Genomic DNA, 20,991 nt, shown 5'->3' on the forward strand with positions numbered 1-20,991 from the left:
AAAAAAAAAAAAAAAAAAAAACCATTCCCCCCTTCCCTCTGCCTCCCTCCCTTCCCCTCGTCCAATCTCTCCCTTTTGGCTTGGGCAGACTCAGCTGGAGGACAGAAACACTCCCAGGCTGCTGGGCTGGAGCTGAGGGGCCATGAGGAAGGTGGGCTGGTGGCAGGGGCACTCACCGAGTGAGGGAACTGACAGGGCTGCTCTGTAGCACCAGTGACACTTGGCAGCTGCATTCGCCAACCTGGTTCCTGAAGAATTCAAGGGACAACAGAGATCGAAAGGCTTCCTGGGCAAAGGGCCTGATTACCCAGGGCTGTGAAGGGTACAAGGCAAGTATGGACTTGGTCAAAGGCTTGCCTGGCCACCAGGGAGAATGGAGAACGGAGGCCTCAGGCTTAGCTGTGATATCCACTCCAGGCTTAGATTTAGGGCTGGACTCCCTAAACATGAAGTTACCCTTCATGCCCCAGCTCTTATTTAAAAAGAAGACAAGAAAAAATCTCTTGGCAGCAAGTAAGATGGGCATCTAGAAGTGAGAATGCTTTTCTAAAAGCAGATTATACAATACAATAACTTAATCAACAGAAGAATAAAGCTTAAAGTGAAAACTGCCCCAGTCCATCAGCCAGTGCACTGGGACAAGAACTTTGTGTTCAAAGCCTAAGAAGTGTCTCCCTACATAGTGGCCCTTTCTCTTCTTTCCTCAGCTGAGTGCGGGTGAGGGGGTTCCTGTTCTTCACTTCCACAAAAAGGCCGAGCCTCTCCAGTGTGGTGCGCAGCTGAGGCCCTTTGCTCGGGGAAGGAGCCGAAGCACGCAAGGCCGCCATCTGCTGGTGTTTCTGAGCTCTGTCTGGCAACGGGGTCTGCTTATGTTGGGGGAAGGAGGTAGCCAGGTCCAAGAGCCAAGAGGCCCCTGTGATCCTAAGGACTGTGTTTTACACACACCCTGTGACTTCCACATCTTTGTTTTTCTTGTTCCCTACAACATGCCCATTAAAGAGAGGAGGCTTGGGGGTTTACATTAGGCGGCGCTGGGACTCTCAGGGTCCTCCTTAGTCCCCTGTATGTGCCCACTTCATTAGCCAAGTAAAACTTGGACTCCACAGCAAATACGCCAAGCTCCATGACAGCTCCCACACCTAATAATCTCATTTCATCTTGTGGCCTATCAGGTCGGAGTCAGTATTGCTTTTGCAGGTAAGAAAGCACAGGCCTATAAAGGTTAAGCAGCAAGCCGCCTAAACTAGCAGAGCTAACTAGTGGGGAGTGGGGTTGGGACCTGCATGAATCTAAGGCGTGTAACTTGTACACTCAACCTACACTGTTCAGTACAAATCTGATCTGGGATAGGTGTGTGAATGTGCATGTCAATGTGCGTGTGTACACATCAAGCACACACATGGGTACATGCACATGTATGACCAGGGGGTCCGCCTGCTCCCAAAGGTCCAAGTTCAGGAACATGTGCACATGTGTGGGTCCTGCCCAGGGACAGATGTCTGTGCCTGTGCCACATACACTGTGCTGATGTGGGTGGGCACCTCCTTCCCCATGGAAGACACTGGCAGCCCATGTCTGATTCTCAGGGGTCTGGGACCCATGTGAAATGAGGAGAGGTTGATCTTTCCTACCCTCTAACCCTTCTCCTATCAGGTCCCTCTCTTGGTGACACATCGCCCTGGGCTATGCCAATACAGGTGCCTTCCTGGTGACCTAAGGTAACCTCTTGTGACTTTAGCTCTTCCCTGCCACTCTCCCCAACCTGTACCCTCTTGAAGGCTCAGGCTTGTAGAGGGCACCAATTTAGGGAGCGTTGGGGAGAACAATAAGGCCCAGGGAGCTCCTTGCTCAACAAAGAGCCTCATCATGCCAGGCCATGTGGTACATCCTGAGCTCTCAACACCCAGAATGGCTTCAGGGCTAAGGTGACTTGTAGAACCACCAGGCTAGGGCCTATTGGAAGTGAAGCTCAGCCCCCTGCCATCCTGCTCCTTGGGCTGCTGGCTAGTGTTAAGCCATTCTTTTTTCGCTGTTCTTCCAAGTACAGTGCTATAGAGCCCAGGGTTGGCATGGAGCAGGAAGCCAACGTGCCCCAGGGCTGTGTTTAGGGGGCTGCCCTTTTCAACACGGCCTTAGTCCAGTTTCCTCCTGTCATAAGGAGAACACAGCCCAGATACAGAAATCAGGACAGATGCTGACCAGATGGCCCCACTTTACACTGTCCACACCTTGTAAGGCTCTGAATTGGGGGAAGCCCTGTCCATGGGCTCTGTCTCCCCTGGTGATGCAAGTAAAGGGCTTCCCCTATGCCACAATCTGCTGCCAAGGTGAGGAACCCTGACACAGAGAAACTCCTCGAGGCCTCCTGTTCAATCCACCTGAGGCTTCCCGCTGAGGACCAAGAACTGGAAGACCAACACTAGTTGCCAGGTAACTGTTACTACAGACATAAATGTAAGTCTCCATTTAAAGCAAACAGGCTTAGGTGGTGATAGGGAAAACTTTAATAGCAAAGACTTAGGAAATGTCATAATGTAAGATAATTCCTGCCCCTCACTTTGCTTAGCTCAGAATTAACCAGTACTGGAGACACCTGGTCTCTCACTAAAATTTGTAAGTGAAAAAACCATTGTTAGCTTTGGTTAACTAAACCTGCTCCCTTCCCACTGGCTAGAGTAGATCACTGAATAAATCTTAAAGATAACTTCCCTAAGAAAGAACTGCACCCGGGTTGAAATTGAACTGCCTTGCTATCATGTTTTGGGTATCTGTGAAAATGCAGTGTAAACAACTGAATAAGGTCAAAGCTGTAAAAGCCTATGAAAGGAGGAGTTGTAACCCAATGAGGGAGTCAATCAGGGCACAGCCGTTAGGTGTGATCCATCCCCATCGATGGAGATTTTACTTCCATTCTGCTGCCTCTGTGTGTCACTTGCCAATTCCTTCAGTAACATTTGGTGTGTTGGCTGGGAAGGAAGGAGATAACAGACATGGCCCATGTCAGGCACTTGTGCTTAAAGATCCCTCCCTAAGTGGTGGAGCTTGTGTGTGGCCTGTCCCTGCGAGTCTGTGGCCAGCATCTAATATGAGCAAAATGTAACACTAATGTGACAGTGTTTCTTCAGCTCGGACACGCCTTAAACTGGGATCGAGAGACCCGACGGCTGGGATTGGAGAATGTGAGCGATACCCACCCTTTGTTTGTCCAGTGACACCAGGCAAGGGAATATCTAGGGGTCACAGAAAATGCAAATACTAAACCAACTGTTCTTGAGTACATGATTCAGAATTTTGATAGCTTTGTGGAGGACTATGTGGTAAAATTAAGCCCAAAGATGCTCAGAAAACTTTGTGAGTCTCAGCTTAGCCAGGCTTGCCCCCAGAAAGAACTCTAGACAAAAGAAAAGTTATCTCCTTTTGTTTTTACCTGAGACTTTGACAACTTGGAGCCTCGTGTGCTCTAGGAGCTGCTCAAGCTTCTGTTCCACGGCAATCAGCTGCTAATGACAACTATTTGGTTTTGGTCTTAGAACAACTGCTTGCCAAATCTGCCATTTTTCCCATGGTGAACTTGCCTCTCTCAGAAAATGTGACATGGTTGCAGGCAAATCCCAGTATTTCCCCTTTGGAGGAGGTCGAACTGCCTCCCCTCCACTTGAGTTGCTAAGATCAAAGGTGTGAAGGAAGTGGGGGCAAAATAGAATTGTTTAGCTTTATTGCATTGGAAGGTGCAAATGGGAGAGCATGGTGGGACTCAGAGAAAAAGGAACAGGGCTTGCATTCACATTAGAAAGAACTGAAATGAGAAAATAAATGTTTGATGGATTAAAAACAGGTAGAAAAACTCTGAAAAAATACAGTACAGAGAAAAATCACTGCAATCCAGAGAAACTGCAACTGTGTTTTACCAGACATCAAGAGATTTTTATAAGAAAAATCAAGTTAGAAATTTTAACTATTTGATAAATGTATCTTTGTTTCAACTTGAATTAAGTTTAATTGGTGTGCTTAAAACACTTCTTGAGCATTGCAAACTCTTGAATTGCGATGATAGGGTTAACTTGCTCTTTTCTGTACCTTGTTAATAAAAACTCAAGGTTAACACTGTTCTATAGGCAGCCAGTCAAATTTTAAGATGTAACAATCTGAGAACGGAAAAAAAGAGGATGCTTTAAGATTTTAACAGCTGAAGTTTGTTATAGAAGGTTAATAGTAAATGAGACAGAAGAAAATATTAGGAAAGCTATGGGTAAAAGAGATATACTTTTGATATGACAGGATTTTGTATGTTTGTCTTATTAGAAAGAGAAAAAGAAAGATATACAAAACCAGAAGTCCTAAGCGTGTAGAGAAGGTGTGTGGAAATGATTTATGTGTGTTTGCTTGTTGGTTTCAAGTTTGTTGCAGAAGGTTTACATTTACAGTCATAAAGAGCTTTCATTTCTTTTGATTCTAATTCTACAAGAGATCTGTTAATTGACCTGCAAAAGCTTTGACTAGTCTTAACCAAGAGAGATTTTATAATTCAACTGGTCAAATACATTTGAGTGCATTACAGTTTCATAAATCATTTTATATGTTTGTTTGTGTTCAATTGTTTGAAAAGTTTGTCCAATTATATTTTTGATTGAAATGACATCGAGAATTCAAATAATTCGCTAATTTCTATAACCTGATTTTATAAGTTAAAATTTTGTCAAGTTAATCAAATATAAACTCTTAAGTCTGGATAGACTCCTGTTAATGGTAAAAAGGACAGCTGCTCAGAAAAATTTATTCTGGTCTTTATTCACTAATGGGAGCCTCAATAGTTTTCATTGCCTTCTGAGAAGATATACCCCAAATAAACACGGCTAAATATATTATGTTTACATTGGTTATCAAAGGGTCGGATTCTAAATATGTTATTGTGATATATTTATAGTAGTCATTTAAAAATATGATTTCTGTGGAAAAATAGTTAAGAGGTTTTACTGAAAAATGCTTTTAATACCTAATTAGATCAAAGGGCATAAAGTTTCATACATAAAATAATGATTATTGTTAATTTTCTGATGTACTAAATAAAAAAAATACAGGGTATTAAGAGACTATTAATGCTGCTTCAAGAGGCAGGGTATAAAGTTTCATGGAAAAGGCTCAAATTTGCGTACAGCAAGTCAGATATCTAGGATTCAAAGTTTCCAAAGAAATACGCTGCTTGGGAGATAAGAGGACTCAAAAGCAGACAAGAGAATTTTTGGGGATGACAAGTTTTTGCAGGATCTGGATTCCAGGGTTTGCTGACTTAGCCAAACCTCTATATGAAGCTTTAAAGGCCCAGAAAAGACAGTAATTATTATAGGATGCAGAGCAAGAGTCAGCATTTAAACAGCTAAAACTAACTCTCTCTGCTGGCCCCTGTTATCAGGGATCCTAAATGTGACCCAGCCTTTTACTTTGTACATGACTGAAAGAAATCATACTGCTTTAGGGGTGCTCACTCAAGGAGTATGCCCATGGAATCAGCCAGTGGCATATTTATCTTAGAGCTTGGATCCAGCTGTGAAGGGATAGTCCCCTAATTTATGAGCCCTGGCAGCTGCAGTTATGCTAATTAGGGAAGCTGACAAGGTAACACTAGAAAAAAATAGATTGTTCAGTTTCCCTATGCCTTTTAGAACTACTGAATAATAGGACATTGATGGCTCTCAAATAATAGAGTCACAAAATATCAGGCCCTCATCTGTGAGAATCCCTGCCTATGTTTTGTTTCAGTTAAAACCTTAAACCCCACTACTTTTTGCCCTCAGAACCTGGGCCCCTGACGACGACTGCCTCAGGGTTACCAAGTTGTTCTACAGTCATCCAGATCTGCAGAAAGACCTGCTGCCTGATGTTGATTTTGTCCTGTTCAAGGGTGGGAGCAGCTTTGTGGAAAATGGTGTATACTATGCTGGCTATGCAGAGATGACTCTATACAGAGATGAAGTGGTCCAAGCAGAACCCCTCCCCACTGGATGGTCAGCTCAGTGAGCACAGCTATGGGCACTCTTACAGGCTCTCTGATGGGCAAAAGAAAAGAGGGTAAATGTTTCTACAGATTACTGTTTGCTACTTTACATATCTTTGGCACAGTCCAAAAAAGTGTGGTCTTCTCACAGCAGAGGGCAAACTTATTAAAAATAAACAGGATATAGTATAGTTGTTTGAGGCAATGTGGAAATCTGACAAAGCAATAATTCATTGCTCTGAACACCAAGAAGGAAAAGATGCAATAGCAAATGGCAATGCTAAGGTAGACAGATAAGCCAAAAGAACAACTGAATAGAAACTTTAGATGATTATACCCACCCCCTGTAAAGGTTATAAATATGTCTTAGTATGGGTTTGTACTTTTTCTGGATGGCCTGAGGCCTTCCCTATAAAAACAAAGAGGGCTTCAGAGATATGCAAGATTTTATTAAAAATTCCAAGGTTTGGTCTGCCTCTCTCCATAGGCAGTGACAATGGGCCAGCATTTGTAACAGAGGTTGTACAAGATCTAGCTTAACTGTATACTGCTTACTGACCTCAGAGTTCTGGTAAGGTTAAAAAAATGATGAATCGTACTGTTAAGGTAAATATTGTCAGATAACACTGGGTTATGAGTTGATCTGCTCCCTTTGGCCTTCTTTAAAATAAGAGATACCCAAGTCATACTGGGTTCTCCCCATATGAGTATGGTGAGCCATCATGGTAAGCCTTGACATAGGCCTGGCCATGACTGAACTTTGAGTCACCCCGCCAGCACAGATGTGCTGTAGCCCATGACAACGGGCTGGTTCAACTGGTGGTCTGACCTGTTGCCTAGCAAATGTAGCCCATAAAACTTGTAGAACCTTGTGACCTTTCCAGTCTGCTACACCCTGTTTGTACTTTACCTTGTGACCTTTCCATTCTGCTACACCCTGTTTGTACTTTTGGTTTCGGTTTTAGCCTGTATATACCCCACCCTGAAAAATAAACGGGGCCTTGCTGTGGTAGAGCATGAGCCTGGAACTAAGTTCGTGAAACTGCTCTCCTGTTGTTCTTCCCTCGGGTTTGGGACCTGCTGGCAGGATTCTGACGTTGTGGCTCGCGACATATGAGGTCTTGTTTGGAAGGCCACCCTGTAACTTGAGAGAGTTTATAAAAATTTATCTCAACTGGGCTCATCCAGTGTGGAATCACAGCTGTTAGATTGGGCAAGTATTTCAAAATATTCAAGGCTGAATTAGAAATGAAGAGGACTTTCCTGTGATAACTCCTGCCCATCTGATAAAACCAAGGGACTGAATTTATGTTTAAAAAATTGGAAAAGGACCCTTTTACGATCTATATGGAAAGGGCCATATATAAGTTACTTATGGTTACTTCCACAGCCGTCAAGGTAACTAAAGTGCAGCTACCACCACTCTTAAAGTGAAACAGGTCTATCCAGAGAATTTCACGGATCTTGACTCCAGGAGACAATGCACACAAAGCCCTGCTCTCACCACACTGGAAGCTGGTGAGTCTACGCACGGCTGAAGAATGAGGACTGCAATTGAGATATGGACCCTTATATTGTGTAAACTGTTATGAGCTATTATGCTTTTGAATTAAGAGTTTATAAGCCTAAAGATGATAAAAATATGTGACCTTTAAAACTGTTAATGGGAAGTAGAAGGACATCTCATTCTTCCTTCTGATGACTGTCTAAAAGAACTTTATGAGGGGAATATATAAAAAGATATATTGGGTCAGATAAAGCTCAAATATGGTTAAACAGTTCTGTTGTAACCCAAAAGGTATTGGTAATTATGAAAAAGCTTTTAAGAATTGTATATAGCTTGGTCTTGAGAAGCTGACCACAAGGAATAGTTTTTTACGTTTATATTGGGTATCAACTGATAGGCATGGGCCTCAAAAGTTAAAAACATAGATTCTGCAGATTAAAAAGGCTTAAAAAGATCTCCTCCAAAAATAGGGAAAACTACTGCACTGCAGGAAATAAGAATATCTTAAAGGGCATCCAAAATTATACAGAAACAGATAATAGATATGATGGACTTGATTGATGGTAGTCGTTCATTCACTGCTGCTAAAGAGAAACTAGGAATTAGCCTCTGATTGCTAGATTTGCGCACCACTCACTGTGATTACTTATCAAGCAATTGGCATCATGAATGGCCTGCCCTTAGAACCAGTAAAGCTTCTATGTATCCTTTGCTCAGCTACCCATTAGATGTAATTAAGAATGGGACTTGTTTTCTTGGTATCTGAAAGTCATACAATGTCTCAGCTGTCTGCGCTGATATTGTTGATTTGTCTTCTACCATTTGTATTACTATGCCAAAATGGAACTTTCTCCATGGAAATGATGTTTTAAGGTGATTTCGAAGTGTTCTACTGGTTTATGTGCTCTGAAGATCCTAATACCCAACTTGTCTGTCTATACTCCTTAAGCTATGAGAAAGATGCCTTTACAAATTTCTACGGCAAATGGTTTAGTTCAAAAAGGGGGGTGCAAAATTGTCCTCCCCATACTAACAGGATTGGCTGTAACAGGAAGTCTCTAAGTGCTATAGCTCTCAGGTTAGAATAATAATGGTTTATGGCTTTGGGACAGATTAGAAAAGAAGAAAAGTGCGAGATACAATTCAAGCTTTAGAAACTCAGATTCATTAGCTAATATAGTATACAAAATAGAAAAGCCCTTAAATTGCTCACTGAACAAAGAAGAGAAACTTATCTGTTTCCAAGAGAAGAATGTTGTTACTATACAAAAAATATTTAAAAAAATCATTAGATAAATTAATAGATTGTGTTTGACTGCTAAGAAAAGAGTTTGGTACTGACGACCCTACATTCAATTTTGGCCTTAACTTGTCAGGATGGCATGCTTGGGTCAGCTCCCTCGCAGGACCAATTATTGTTATGCTGCTGCTCCTCATGTTTGGTCCCTGTATGGTAGTATGGGTATCAAAATCCATACATTAGAGCATAGCTGTTGCTCAACAGTACCAGATGCTAACTACATGGAACAATGAGAATTGGTATAAATATAATGAGGGGTAAGGAGTTACCCCCCAAAACAAAGGGAGGAATGATAGGGAAAACTTTAACAGCGAAGACTTAGGAAATGTCACAATGTAAGATAACCTCTGCCCCTCACTTTGCTTGGTTCAGAATTAACCAGTACTGGAGACACCTGGTCTCTCACTAAAATTTGTAAGTGAAAAAACCATTGTTAGCTTTGTTAACTAAACCTGCTCCCTTCCCCCTGGCTAGAGTAGATCATTGAATAAATCTTAAAGATAACTTCCCTAAGAACTGCATCCCGGTTGAAATTCAATTGCCTTGCTATCATGTTTTGGGTATCTGTGAAAATGCAGTGTAACCAACTGAATAAGATCAAAGCTGTAAAAACCTATAAAAGAAGGAGTTGTAACCCAATGAGGGAGTCAATCAGGGCACAGCCATTAGGTGTGATCCATCCCCATCGATGGAGTAAACTTTTTTATTTTACTTCCATTCTGCTTCCTCTCTTGTGTGTCACTTGCCAAATCCTTCTGTAACAGTGGAGCTTACAAAGGTCAGAAGGTTCTCTTGCCTGGGTCCCACACGAGGATAACCTAACCAGCCAGGCAGCATCTCAGGGAGTCTTGGACATTTGCACACACCATTACCAACTCAGGTCTGGGGCTGAGGCTCAGGCCACATCCTGGTGTTGCCACAGAGCACTTGGAGCTGCCACCCCTCACCTTTCACAAACTCCAAGTGCACTCTGCCCCCCTTTTCTGAGCCCCAAACAAGACACCCATCTGGTTACAAAACTCTGGATCCTGTCCCATCATCAATCACCTACCCCTGGGATGGTCTTAGAAGCAAAACTAGTTTCAAGAACTAATTTCCTGGCATATATTAATTTTTCAATCATTTCAGCTGAATTTGGAGCTGACTTTTTGCTATTTCCCCTTTTGGTATAGGAGATAAGAGATAGAGAAGGAGAGGGGAGGCAGAAACTCACTCATCCCTGTCTCTTGACTTTAGCCGGAACAGATAAGACGCACACAGACACACAGACACAGACACAGACACACAGACACACCCACACCCACACACACGTGACATCTTGGTCCTTCCATCCAGTCTTCCTCCTGGAAAAGCATTTCTTCCTGGGGCTAGGTTTGACTTCTATCAGGACACTGACAGTGGGAAGGGAGCATGGCCCCTGGCAGGCCTGACATACTCTCCTTGGAAGAACTTTCCACTGACTTGCTCCTTTTCAACTGAGGACAAGGCAAGGTCAGGGCAACAGTCTTCCAGAGGAATGAAGAGGCTAGATTTTGGGGAGGGAAAGAAACAAGGGCTTTAGGATAGAGGCATCAGTGTAATTTCCTTGGCCCCCCAATTCCTGGTGCACTTGAGAGAAACTCCCCATGCTAGGCCGTAAGAATGGACGACCATCTGAGTCAAGTCAAAACTTGAGCTCTGCTCATGGCCTTTGGATAGCCACGAGCAAGTCCATGAACTGAGACCTCAGTTTCCCCCATTATTAAAGGAGAAGGAGGAGTGATAGCTTTTGAAGTACCTTCCAGCTGTGACAAGCTAAATTTCATGATTGTTCCCAGCTGGCCCCAGTCTGCCTGCTGACCTCCCAGTGCAGTCCTCTCTGGCCTGGAAAAATTCCACAGCCCCTCACTTCTCTCTCCCTTCCCACTCCTAACCTTTCTTGCTCAGCCTATTGAATAGTAAAGCCCTTTCTTACTGGCCAAGATTCAACTTTCATTTTTCCCTCAAAAACCCATAAAAAGCTCATCTCCTCTAGAATGTCTGGTTGATTAATATGAGTATCGTCTCAAGAGTACTACTCCTTCTATGCAGACAGCTCATCTGAGAGTATTTTCACATCCAATCAGTTTTCATTCTTTGATGGCTTAGGAATGTGGTCTCCTCTTGTAATAATGGGCTCAAATGTAAGGCACAGGCAGTTGATGGGTTCTGAGAATATTGCTGCTGGTTGAAGGGTGACCAGCAGCCCACAGCGATTCATAAGCAGGTAACTAAGCTCAGCTGAGATCCACTAAGCCTTGATCAGATTAGCAGATCTTCCTGGCAGGTCCAAAGACTCCTGAGAAATAATGACTAGCATTTATAAAAGTTCTTTAAAAGTGCTACTGTTTTGGGGTGGTTTGTTATGCAGCAAAAGCTAGCTGGTACAAGCATAAAGTACAAGTGCAAAAAGGACCTGAAGGGATGGGGCCCATACCAGGTTTTTCCATTACTGTAGACACGCTGTTCCATCACGGCAGTAGCCCTGGTACATAGAGACAGAACTCACTTGTAGGTCAAGGTCTTGCGTATGAAGGGCTCAGTATGGGACTAAGAAAGTCTAGGAGAGAAAGCTCCTTGAAAAGTGGCCAGACATCTGACCCTCAGGATGGCACAATGTCCCATTTTCAGGTCAAGGTGCAGACAGGTGCCCTTAATCACCAATCCTAGCATCCAGGGCCAGCATCACATCTCTATCAATCCAGGGTTGGTACAGAATTTTGAGACCTGGAGCGTTTTTAAAAGACCAGAGAGCATTCTTTCAGATCACATTCACTTAAAAATAGCTTGTAAATGCTAACAACAGGCCAGACTCTGTTCTAGGACTGTGGTCAAACTGACTGGCATTTCCAGCTAACCTAGCAAGACTTGGAAAAGATGAGAAAATATGAATGGGGAAAGGTAACCTGTCTGTGGTAGTTTTAAAGTGCTGTGCATTCTGTTACTCTGAGAGGTGGCACCTAGTTCTCTTCAGAGTGGGCCCCACTTAGCCATTCACTTCTCATAAGAGCAATGTGGGAGTGATGCTGCGTGGCTCCCGAGAGCAGGTGACGAAGGATATTGCAGGTTTGAACTGTGTTCTCTCCCTGGGTCACTAGCTCTGGGGAAGCCAGCTGCCATGTCATGAAGAACTTCAGGCAGTTTTGCGGAGAGGTCAACAGCAAGGAGCCAAACTGTCTTGGAAGTGGCTCTTCCAGACATCTTGACTGCAACTTAAAAACAAAAACAAAAACAGAACGCTTCCAAATTCATAGCTGTTATGATTTGGATGTGGTTTGGGTGTATCCCCAGAGCTCATGTGATGAAACTGATCCCTCCTACTGTAAGGTACTAGGACAGTAGAAACTTAGTCCTACTATGGTGTTTAGCTCTGTGACCTCTGGACAGAGGCTGAGAGATAAATAACGTTATGGGGTGAGGTGCCAGAACTGAACACTAGAGGCCACACGTTCTCCCTGTCTCTTGTCATGTAATGCCCTGCACCACCCTAAGACCCTCCTAGCAAGAAGGCAATGACCAAATGTGGCCCCCTGGTCCTGGGCCTCCAGAACCATAAGCTAAATAAAACTCTTTCCTTTATAAAGTTTCCCACCCTCAGGTATTCTGTCATAGTAATAGAAAAAAAGACCCATTGGTCAGCTCACAGAAACTGTGAGATAATGAATGTTTGTGGTTTCAAACTGCTAAGTTTTGGGGTAATTTGTGACATAACAACAGAACAGCGGATAACAAACATGATCCCTCTGCTCTCCCACGTTCCCACCTTGACTCCATTCCTTCCTCTTTCATATTCTCTCCACACCCCATGATGTGTGAAGCCTAGGAGGTACTAAGACAGAGGCTCCTGGGGAACTGACCTCAGCCAGAAGCTCTCCCTGAGCACCTGTTCTGCTCCAGGCCTGCACTCGCTTCATCCTGAAGCCCAAGCTTCCTGTGACTGTCCAGCTCCAGGTTAAGGAAGCCCAGGGAACGGGCGGAAGGGTTGAGGGACAGCAGCAGACTCACCTGAGCAGGATCTCATACTGGCCGGCGTGCCAGGGCTGCACGTTCTTCAGGACCAGGGTGAACACATCCTCATTCTGCAGCACCTCAAAATGGCCGCTGTCCCTGGAGAGGGCTTGGCCATCGCGGAGCCAGTGCACGCTGGGAAAGGGGTCACCGGCAATGGCACAGGAAATGAGGACACTCTGACCCAGGGAGGCCGTCACTGAGCGAGGCTTGCTGATGAACCAGGGCTGGGTGCCATCTTGTGGCTCTGGAATTCAGGAGAGGGAAGAGCTAGAGAGGGAGGCCTCTCAGCGCAAGGAACCCACTCCGTTCCCCACAGAAGGGATGGAAGACAGCAGCGGGTCTGGAAATCACCCCCAGCAGACAAACACAGCACACCTTTCTAAAAATCTGTCTTGGGTCCATTGGCTGAGGATATTATTAACATGAATTTGCACATCCAAGGTGAGAGGAAAGAGCCCAGAGATACAAGCCCAGGTAGATGCTGTGACCCCCATCAGACCCATCTGACCAGGAGCTGTCATACCCTGTTTTTGTGCTTGTTTCTCAAGTCCTTGCATATGGCAAGGACCAGTGAGCCCAGAACTCATCTCAAAAGCTATCTTTGTAGATTAAGTGTGTTGCAGGCTCCCCTCTTAGTGCTCTATGCAGGACTAAAGCAACCCAGCCCCGGGCGAGGACTTCAGAAAGCTCTACCCATCCAGAGCTGGAGGTGTCTGATAGGGCGCTCCCTATGAGACTGGGCGTGGCCACGGCAGTGATTCCACCTTATTGGCGGCTGCAGCCTCACCTTGGACTGTGAGCAAAGCCTGGGTGCGCACCGCCCCAGCGCTGTTCCAGGCCTCACAGGTGTAGGTGCCCATGTCCTCAGGGAACACCTCCTGGATGCAGAGGCTGTGCTGGGTGCCTCTCTGTTCAAAGTGGAAGTCCTCCGACTCCTGGATCTCACTTCCGTTATGAAGCCAGATGACCTCAGGGGGCGGATTCCCTGCAGCAAGAGGAGGGCAGGGGGCTAGTCAGGGAGTTCCTTCCCTGGCCCGGTGATGGCTCTGCACTTAGTTCTGAAGTACTGTGCGAAGCATGTCCTCCAACTCTACATTTCAGCTGCCCCACTTGAAGAGTGGGGATTCTAACGGTACTGACCCTGTGGGCTCACTGGAAAGCCTGAGTGAATCCTTCTGCTGCTCATTAGAATAGCATTTCACACAAACACATACACACAGACGATGTGTGTTCATTATGATCACTAAAAAAAAAAAATCTGGGGAAACTAGAATGGATCTACAAGTAAAAATATGATTTCAGAATTGAAAAAGAAAACCCAGGAAAAATGGTTTGTAAAATTAGAATTGATAGAGCTGTATAATTCTAAGTGGTAACTGGGTCACTGGGTTCAAACTTCACGTTTGCTGCTCTACAGTGAGCATCCATGTGCAGGCGAGCGGCAATGTCATGACAACGTCCTTGCAGATTGTTACCAGAAAGACAGCTCAGGTAGCATTTCATTTTGTTAGCGTGCAAATGTTTTCCCAGGACATCAGCTTGCACAGCATTCCCAAACATTGGTCTTGGGGATAACATTGTCAGTTTTTACCAGTCTGCATTTCTGGAATTTGTTGGGACACAGAGGTGAGAGTTCTGATGAAGGTTTGAGTGACTTTCTTCCAGAAGAGCGAGGCCCGTGGAATGGGCTGCCAAGGCAGGTTAGGGGCATTAGGCCCTGGAAAAGCTTCACTGAGTGTGAGCCGGTGGTCACCTGTCTGCAGGAGGTTAGATACTGCATGCCTGGAGTCTCACAGTCTCTTCCACCCAGCATGAGGGTGGACGGGAGGGGACCCAACCATGCCTGGGGCTGCCATGGCCTCTAGCCTGCAGAAACTGGGAGATCATCTGAGCATCCCTACAAAGGTGAGCCCCTGGGTTCTCTCACAGCTTATTTTGTTGCTTCTGCAGTTCAAGAGGAGCTAAGAGAACAGGAAAGTGACCCCCAAGTTGTCAGAGGCACTGATCGGGAGCCACAGACTTCACTGCACTCAGGGGCAGCTACAACTGTCTGAGCCACAAGCACAGAGCCAGGGAAGGCCCTGGCTTCTCCAGCAAGGACTGGGATATCTCAGAAGAGGGTGCCACGTGCATTTATTCCATGCCCCTCTTCTAGAGGGACCTCTGCTGTTTCTTTCCACCTTAAAATTTGAATAGAGCAATGAGAGCATCTTCTGAGAGCTGGGAAGCTCTCATATAATCTCGTTTGCACCATTTTCATGCCTCTATCTTTGGCCATTTTCTTCCCCAGCCTGGTTAACCTTGAATCCAAAAAATCCCACCCAGAGAAGCAGTAAAGAGAGGCCAAGAGGTCACATTTGTATGGGCCTATTGCCTGTTGGCCCCATACTGATTTTTAGGTGGGTCCATGGTTTGAGCAAGGCCTTGGTACTAATGCTCACGTTGCAACCATGACCATTCCCACATATGCCCCAAGAAGAGGGACACCCAGACAGACCTGACACCTGCACTGTCATGGTAACCTGGCTTCCATCCATGACTCGGAGATCAGAGAGGCCCTGCAGGAAGACGGGTGCAGTGGGCTTGGTGGGAGCCAGGGGCAAAAGGCCACTCTTCCTGTCACTCTTCTTTTCTGTGTGGTAGACAACAGGACATGGGTGAACATTCTTTTATTCATTCATGTATTTAACAAGCAGACTAAATGACCACTCAGTACACAACTATGCTGAGGCTCAGATTCTAACAGAGTATTTGGAAGCCATGGAGGTCATGAGGAGCAAGACATACCCTGATGCTGTACTGGACCTTAGAGCACCCTTGCTTGATATCAGGGAACGAACAATGAGATTTCTGGAGTGCCATGGCCAACCTAGACTTTGGTGCCTCGAGAGAACCTTAAGGGGGGGAAGTTAATACTTTACATCCTCTGAGTGTTTTTCCCCCTTAAGTTTTATTTACCTTTTGGGACTACTGATATACTCACATAGCACAAAATTTTAAAGGTGCCAAAGAGCCTGTGTAAAGACTCCCATCCATTCCCAGACATCAAACATCCTCCCCAAAGGCAGCCAACTTTCAGTTTCTTGATCACCTTGTCGAGATGTTCTATGTATACAATATACACAAGTAAATAGGTTCTTTTCTTCTTCTTGGTTCTAGGGACTGAATCCAGTACTCACGCATGCTATGGAAGCACACTCTATCCCTGAGCTACACTTCCAGCCCCATTTCTTAAAAAAAAACCCCAAAAAACCAACTCTTTAAAAAGAAGCTTGACACTTTCTCAGAAAGCTAAATATGTATTTCTTATATGAACCAGTCATTCATCTCCTGGGAGAAATGAAAGCACATAGCTGTGCAAAGTCTTGTTCACAGCATTCATAGCCCTATTCTGGAAATGACCCAAATGCCTGTCAGTAGGCCAATACATTTAAAAAAATATTTGATATATTCACACGCTAGAATACTACTAAGCAATCAAAATAAATGAAGAACTAGGATTAGAGGTTCCATTTGACCCAGCCATCCCTCTCCTGGGTATCTTTCCAAAAGAGTTAAAAGAATCATACCACGGTGATATATGCACACCCATGCTTATAGCGACACAATTTGTAATAGCTAAAACTTGGAAACAGTCCATTTGCCCATGGAGATTGGATAAAGAAGATGTGGCTTTTCTATAACATGGAGTATTACTCAGCCATAAAGAATGAGAAATTAAGAGTCATGCGTAGGAAAATGGATGCATACGGAGGATATACTCCTAAGTGAAATATATAAGTCACACATGTGTAAATACCGAATAGCTTCTCTGGTGTGAAAAACTATAATTGTACATAAGGTCCTAATGGTATAATTGACAAGGTGAAACAGGAAGAAAACGGCTAAAGGTGTAGGGGAAATGGGAAGGTAAGGGAAAGGAAATAAGGGAAAAGAAAAAAAATATGAGAAAATGAAAAAATGGAAATAAAGTGTTTGTAAATAGGGAAGGGAGGAGTGGGTGAGGGGAGGGTGGGGGTATGGGGAAAAATGAGAACCAAGACCTGTCATGTAAAGGTACAAGATCCCAATGATGGATGTAACTGTACTGTATACCTGGAATGTACCAAGAAACTCAATGAGAAAAAAAAATAAATGAAGCACTGTATTGAGAGATACCACAATAGGGATGAATTTCACAATATGTTGAGTGAAGAAGCTGGACAAATAAGGGGCACAAACCCATCTACAGTACTGTAACAGAAAGCAGATCAGCGGTGGCTTGGGCAGGGATCGAGGAGCTGGATTATAAAGGGGCTGAAGAAATACTTGGGGGTCATGGAGATACTCATTCTTTTAGGACATAGTGGAGGTTTCATGGATGTAGAACCGTCAAAACTCACGGAACACCTTAAATATACTCAGCTTACCATACACTGTATTTTCCTGAGAATAAGACCTAAGTGGTCTCACTCAGGCTGCTTGGAATATAAGCCCTACCCTCAAAATAAATTCCAGCTAAGATCATCAGCCAGATGGACACATTTAGCACATCTATGGCAACACACGATAGACGTATTGAATTATAAAAGACTACATAATGTAAGTAATATTATTAGCATTAATATTTAAAATAAATGATAGTATAAATTATAATGAAGCATTTGTAAACACCCAAGCAGGCACCTTTGGATGAGAGGTAAATAAATGCCTATGTGACAGAGGAACTCAAGATTTATGCCAGTAAGATATTACTGGAAAATAAGCCTTATTTTAACTTTTGGAACAAAAATTAACTTAAGACCTGGTCCTGTTTTCAGAGAAATAAGGTATTAATAATATCCAAACAAAAACTGGGAGAAAAAAGACCAACCTGTTGGAAAGAGGGAGACTGTGCACCGGTGGGTGAAGCAGACAGACTGACTTTGTTGGTGTGCGCCTGACACACTCTCCCCTCAGTCCTCTGTGGAGCTGAGCTCGGGATTCTTCCCCAAGCTGAGCGTCAACCCCGCCTCCAGGAGATGAAGTGCTATCTACTTTGTAAGCAGGACAGACCTGGTACCAGACAAGTCCCCAGTGCTCAGTGCCTATATTTCCATTAGTCCTGTGAACCAGCTGGCTTTGACTGTTGTCAGGTTTTTTGGTCTTGGTGGGTACAGGGCTTAAGACTAGGAAGATTAGTGCTATGATTTGAACCCACTGAAACTCACGTTGAAAAAATATTTTATTACTTTTTTTCATGTGTGCATGGTATGGCACTGGAGGTTAAATTCAAGGCCTCGGGCATATTAGCCAAGGTCTGTGCCAGATCTGCACCTCTGGCCCATTGTTGAAATGTGATTTCTCATATGGTGGTGTTGGGAGGTGGGACCCCAGGGAGGCAATTAGGTTATAGGGTTGCCACTTTCGTGAATGGATTCACGTCTTTTTTTTGGGGGGGGGGTACCTGGGATCAAACTTGGGGCCTTGTGCTTGTGAGGTGGGTGCTGGAACCACTGAGTCAAATCCCTGGCCCTTGGATTCACATCTTTCTCAAGAGACTGGATAAGGTTCTTGATACTGGATTAGTCCTCTCAGGAGTGAGTTGGTCTTATGGACCTGGGTTAGCTATCATGATAGAGGGTTGTTCTAAAATGAGCTTGGTACCTCTTTTGGTCTGTTTGGCACACATGCTTCTCCCACACATGACACTTCCTTTCCCACTTCTTGACCGTGACATGCCACACCACGAGGCCCTCACCAGGAGAAGAGGAGGTGCCGTGCTTTTAGATTTCCAGAACATTAAGCTGAAAATTTTGTTTTCACAGATCACCAAGCCTCAGGTATTTTATTATAGGAACAGAAAACAGACTAATACAGGTAGTGTATCTCTAACTTAAAATTAAAGTTAGAGGGACTCTGGGTTTTTATCAGCACAGAGCCACAAACACCAGACTTCAACAGCAAGCCTGGGGTCCTAGGCATGGTTTCCTTACCTGGGCAAGGTCTAACTCCACACTTGACATTGAAATTTTATCTCTAACCAATGAAAACAAAATCAGGCCCACCAGAGCTCTCCAGCCTCAGGGACTAAGCAAGGGGAGAAGCTGGGAAAACCTAGAGGGTAGATGAAGCTTCCTCCAGAGCAGTATAGCCACCGGAGCAAGAGCAGAAGCTCTGGAGAAATGGGGATAGGTAAGCTCCATGGTCTGCAGCAACAGGGCTCTCAGGTTCCTGCCATTCCCCACCCCCTCAGCTCAGGCCCTGCTGTTTTAGATGGGGGGCAGCCAAAGGACCTTGCTAGGAGGCCCTGGAGTGGGCTTGGGGGACTCAGTATTAGAAATGTATAGACTATCTCATCTTCCTGATTGGATTGCAGTTGGGACAGCTGGCTGCCTCAGGAGAGTTGAGGAATTTCCTGTCTTGCATACATCCAGAAAGCTCAAAACAAAATGTTTTCACTTCTCCAGAGTACTCCTTGTCCCTACTCTCTGCCTTCTCAGGCCAAGTCCCAGCCTCACAGAGCATGGTGCAGATGGGCCAGAACTCTGAGATGCTGCTGGAATAGCTAAAGCTGCTGCTGCTCTCCTTCAAGCGGGTGGCAGTACACTCCGTGACCCCACCCCTCTCAGCTCTCCCCACTGCCTGTTTCCTGGCACTGGGGGCTAGAAGTCTATCCATGCCTCTCTGAGCCACCACAGGAGTGGAGACGTGTGGAGAATAGCCAGTGCCATATGGAACTCCAGGCTCTCAGGAGTTCCCCAGATCTGGATCTGTGCACTCTGAACTCCATGTCCTCCTCCATCCCTAGGGGTGGTCTCCCCACAGGGATAAGTGGAACATGAACCGAATACCCCTAACCTACTGAGCCTGCTGGCTTAGCAATGAGTCTACTACATGGTGGGGCTGTTTCCCCTTGGGTTTGCCAGGCTCACTGGGAGCCAGAGCCCACTGACTTTGTCCCAAACTTCAAGAGTACTGAGCTGCACAGCATCAGTCCAGGAAACGATCAAAATCCAAAATATGAAGTACGGTTTCTGTTGACAGAGTGATACTTTCACACCACCATGAAGTTGAAAACCGGCAACCCAGACCACCGTAAGCTGGGGACTGTCTGCACTCCTCACTGAGGATAACATCTGTGCTGTAGACAGGCATGAAGACCAGCTCAGCCCTTCCCACCCAGCTCAGTTCCTGGGTGAGTTTATCAGCAGCGAAAGGACGATGGACCCTGGGCTTTCACCCAAGGATCACTGGCTTATTTTTATGTGACCCAAGGCAAGTCGTGTTAGGGATATAAATTGGATGCTTAAAAATATCCTGGGATATAGCTCCAAGCAACTCGAGACCCGCTTTCACTGCATCGCTCCAGAGGAGACAAGGGAGAGTGCCTGACTTTGTGGGAACCGCCTTGGGCATTTCCGTCCAGTGTCACCACTGCCTCTTATCCCAGTCCTTCTTCCCAAACGCCCTGTGGCAAGAATGAAGGGAAGATTGAAATGTGCAGAGGTAAACTCTCAGAATGAGCTTGTTCTCAGACCTCCTGTTCAGGCTGACCTTACCCCGCAGGTGCAGACAGAGTCACTGGGCCAGGGTGACCAGAATTCACACTGAGTCAGGCAGAGAACTCAGCTGCAGTGAACTCTCCACAGAGCCAGAAAACCTGCTAGCCCTTCCTACACGCACACTGTGGGGGTGATGAAGGACCCAGGGAGGACCCTGGGATCTTCTTCTCAAGGAGTTTCTTTTGGGTAGCAAGAGGAAAGTTGCCCTAGCTAGTCTGCAACCCACCGTGTTTACACACAGTGAGACCAGCGTATGCGAAGGCGAAAGGACATGTCCAAGGTCACAGAGCCTCAGCAGGCAGATCTAGGGCTGATACCCAAGCTTCCTGCTGACATGGCTAGGATGTGATTGAGGCCTCTTTCTAAAGCAAGCATGTACAACCTGTGGGCCACACCTGGCCAGACAGCTAATCATATGGCTCCACGAGGCCATGAACTGTCAAAATTACGATGCGACCATTAGTGATGACTCGAGTGCACGGTGTTCAAGTATGAACTGCACAGGTGACCGCTGAATGCTGTGTAGGGGAGCAGTGCTACATTTGTGAGAAACTATTTTCAAGGTTAAAACACACAAAGAGTAAAGTTACATTAAAAACTTCCCAAAGAGCTCCTCGAGAACTCACTAAGAAGAGCTGTA

The 20,991-nt window shown here is 45.1% G+C and overlaps 1 protein-coding gene across 3 annotated transcripts in view; it reads right to left on the reverse strand.

The window, feature by feature from the left end:
• Positions 1-20,991, reverse strand: part of Mylk (myosin light chain kinase) — a 224,230-nt gene that overhangs the window by 76,160 nt on the left and 127,079 nt on the right. For all 3 annotated transcript variants that reach the window (XM_010618082.3, XM_010618079.3, XM_010618089.3), the window contains 4 exons: positions 15,326-15,460; positions 13,616-13,813; positions 12,823-13,072; positions 177-248 (listed from right to left, as the gene is read on the reverse strand). In XM_010618082.3, coding sequence (XP_010616384.1) covers positions 177-248; positions 12,823-13,072; positions 13,616-13,813; positions 15,326-15,460 — 655 coding nt within the window. The remainder of the gene's footprint in view (positions 1-176; positions 249-12,822; positions 13,073-13,615; positions 13,814-15,325; positions 15,461-20,991) is intronic.

Source organism: Fukomys damarensis, unplaced genomic scaffold, assembly GCF_012274545.1.
Source record: "Fukomys damarensis isolate Sample0158 unplaced genomic scaffold, DMR_v1.0_HiC HiC_scaffold_24, whole genome shotgun sequence".
In the NCBI taxonomy this organism is placed as follows: domain Eukaryota; kingdom Metazoa; phylum Chordata; class Mammalia; order Rodentia; family Bathyergidae; genus Fukomys; species Fukomys damarensis.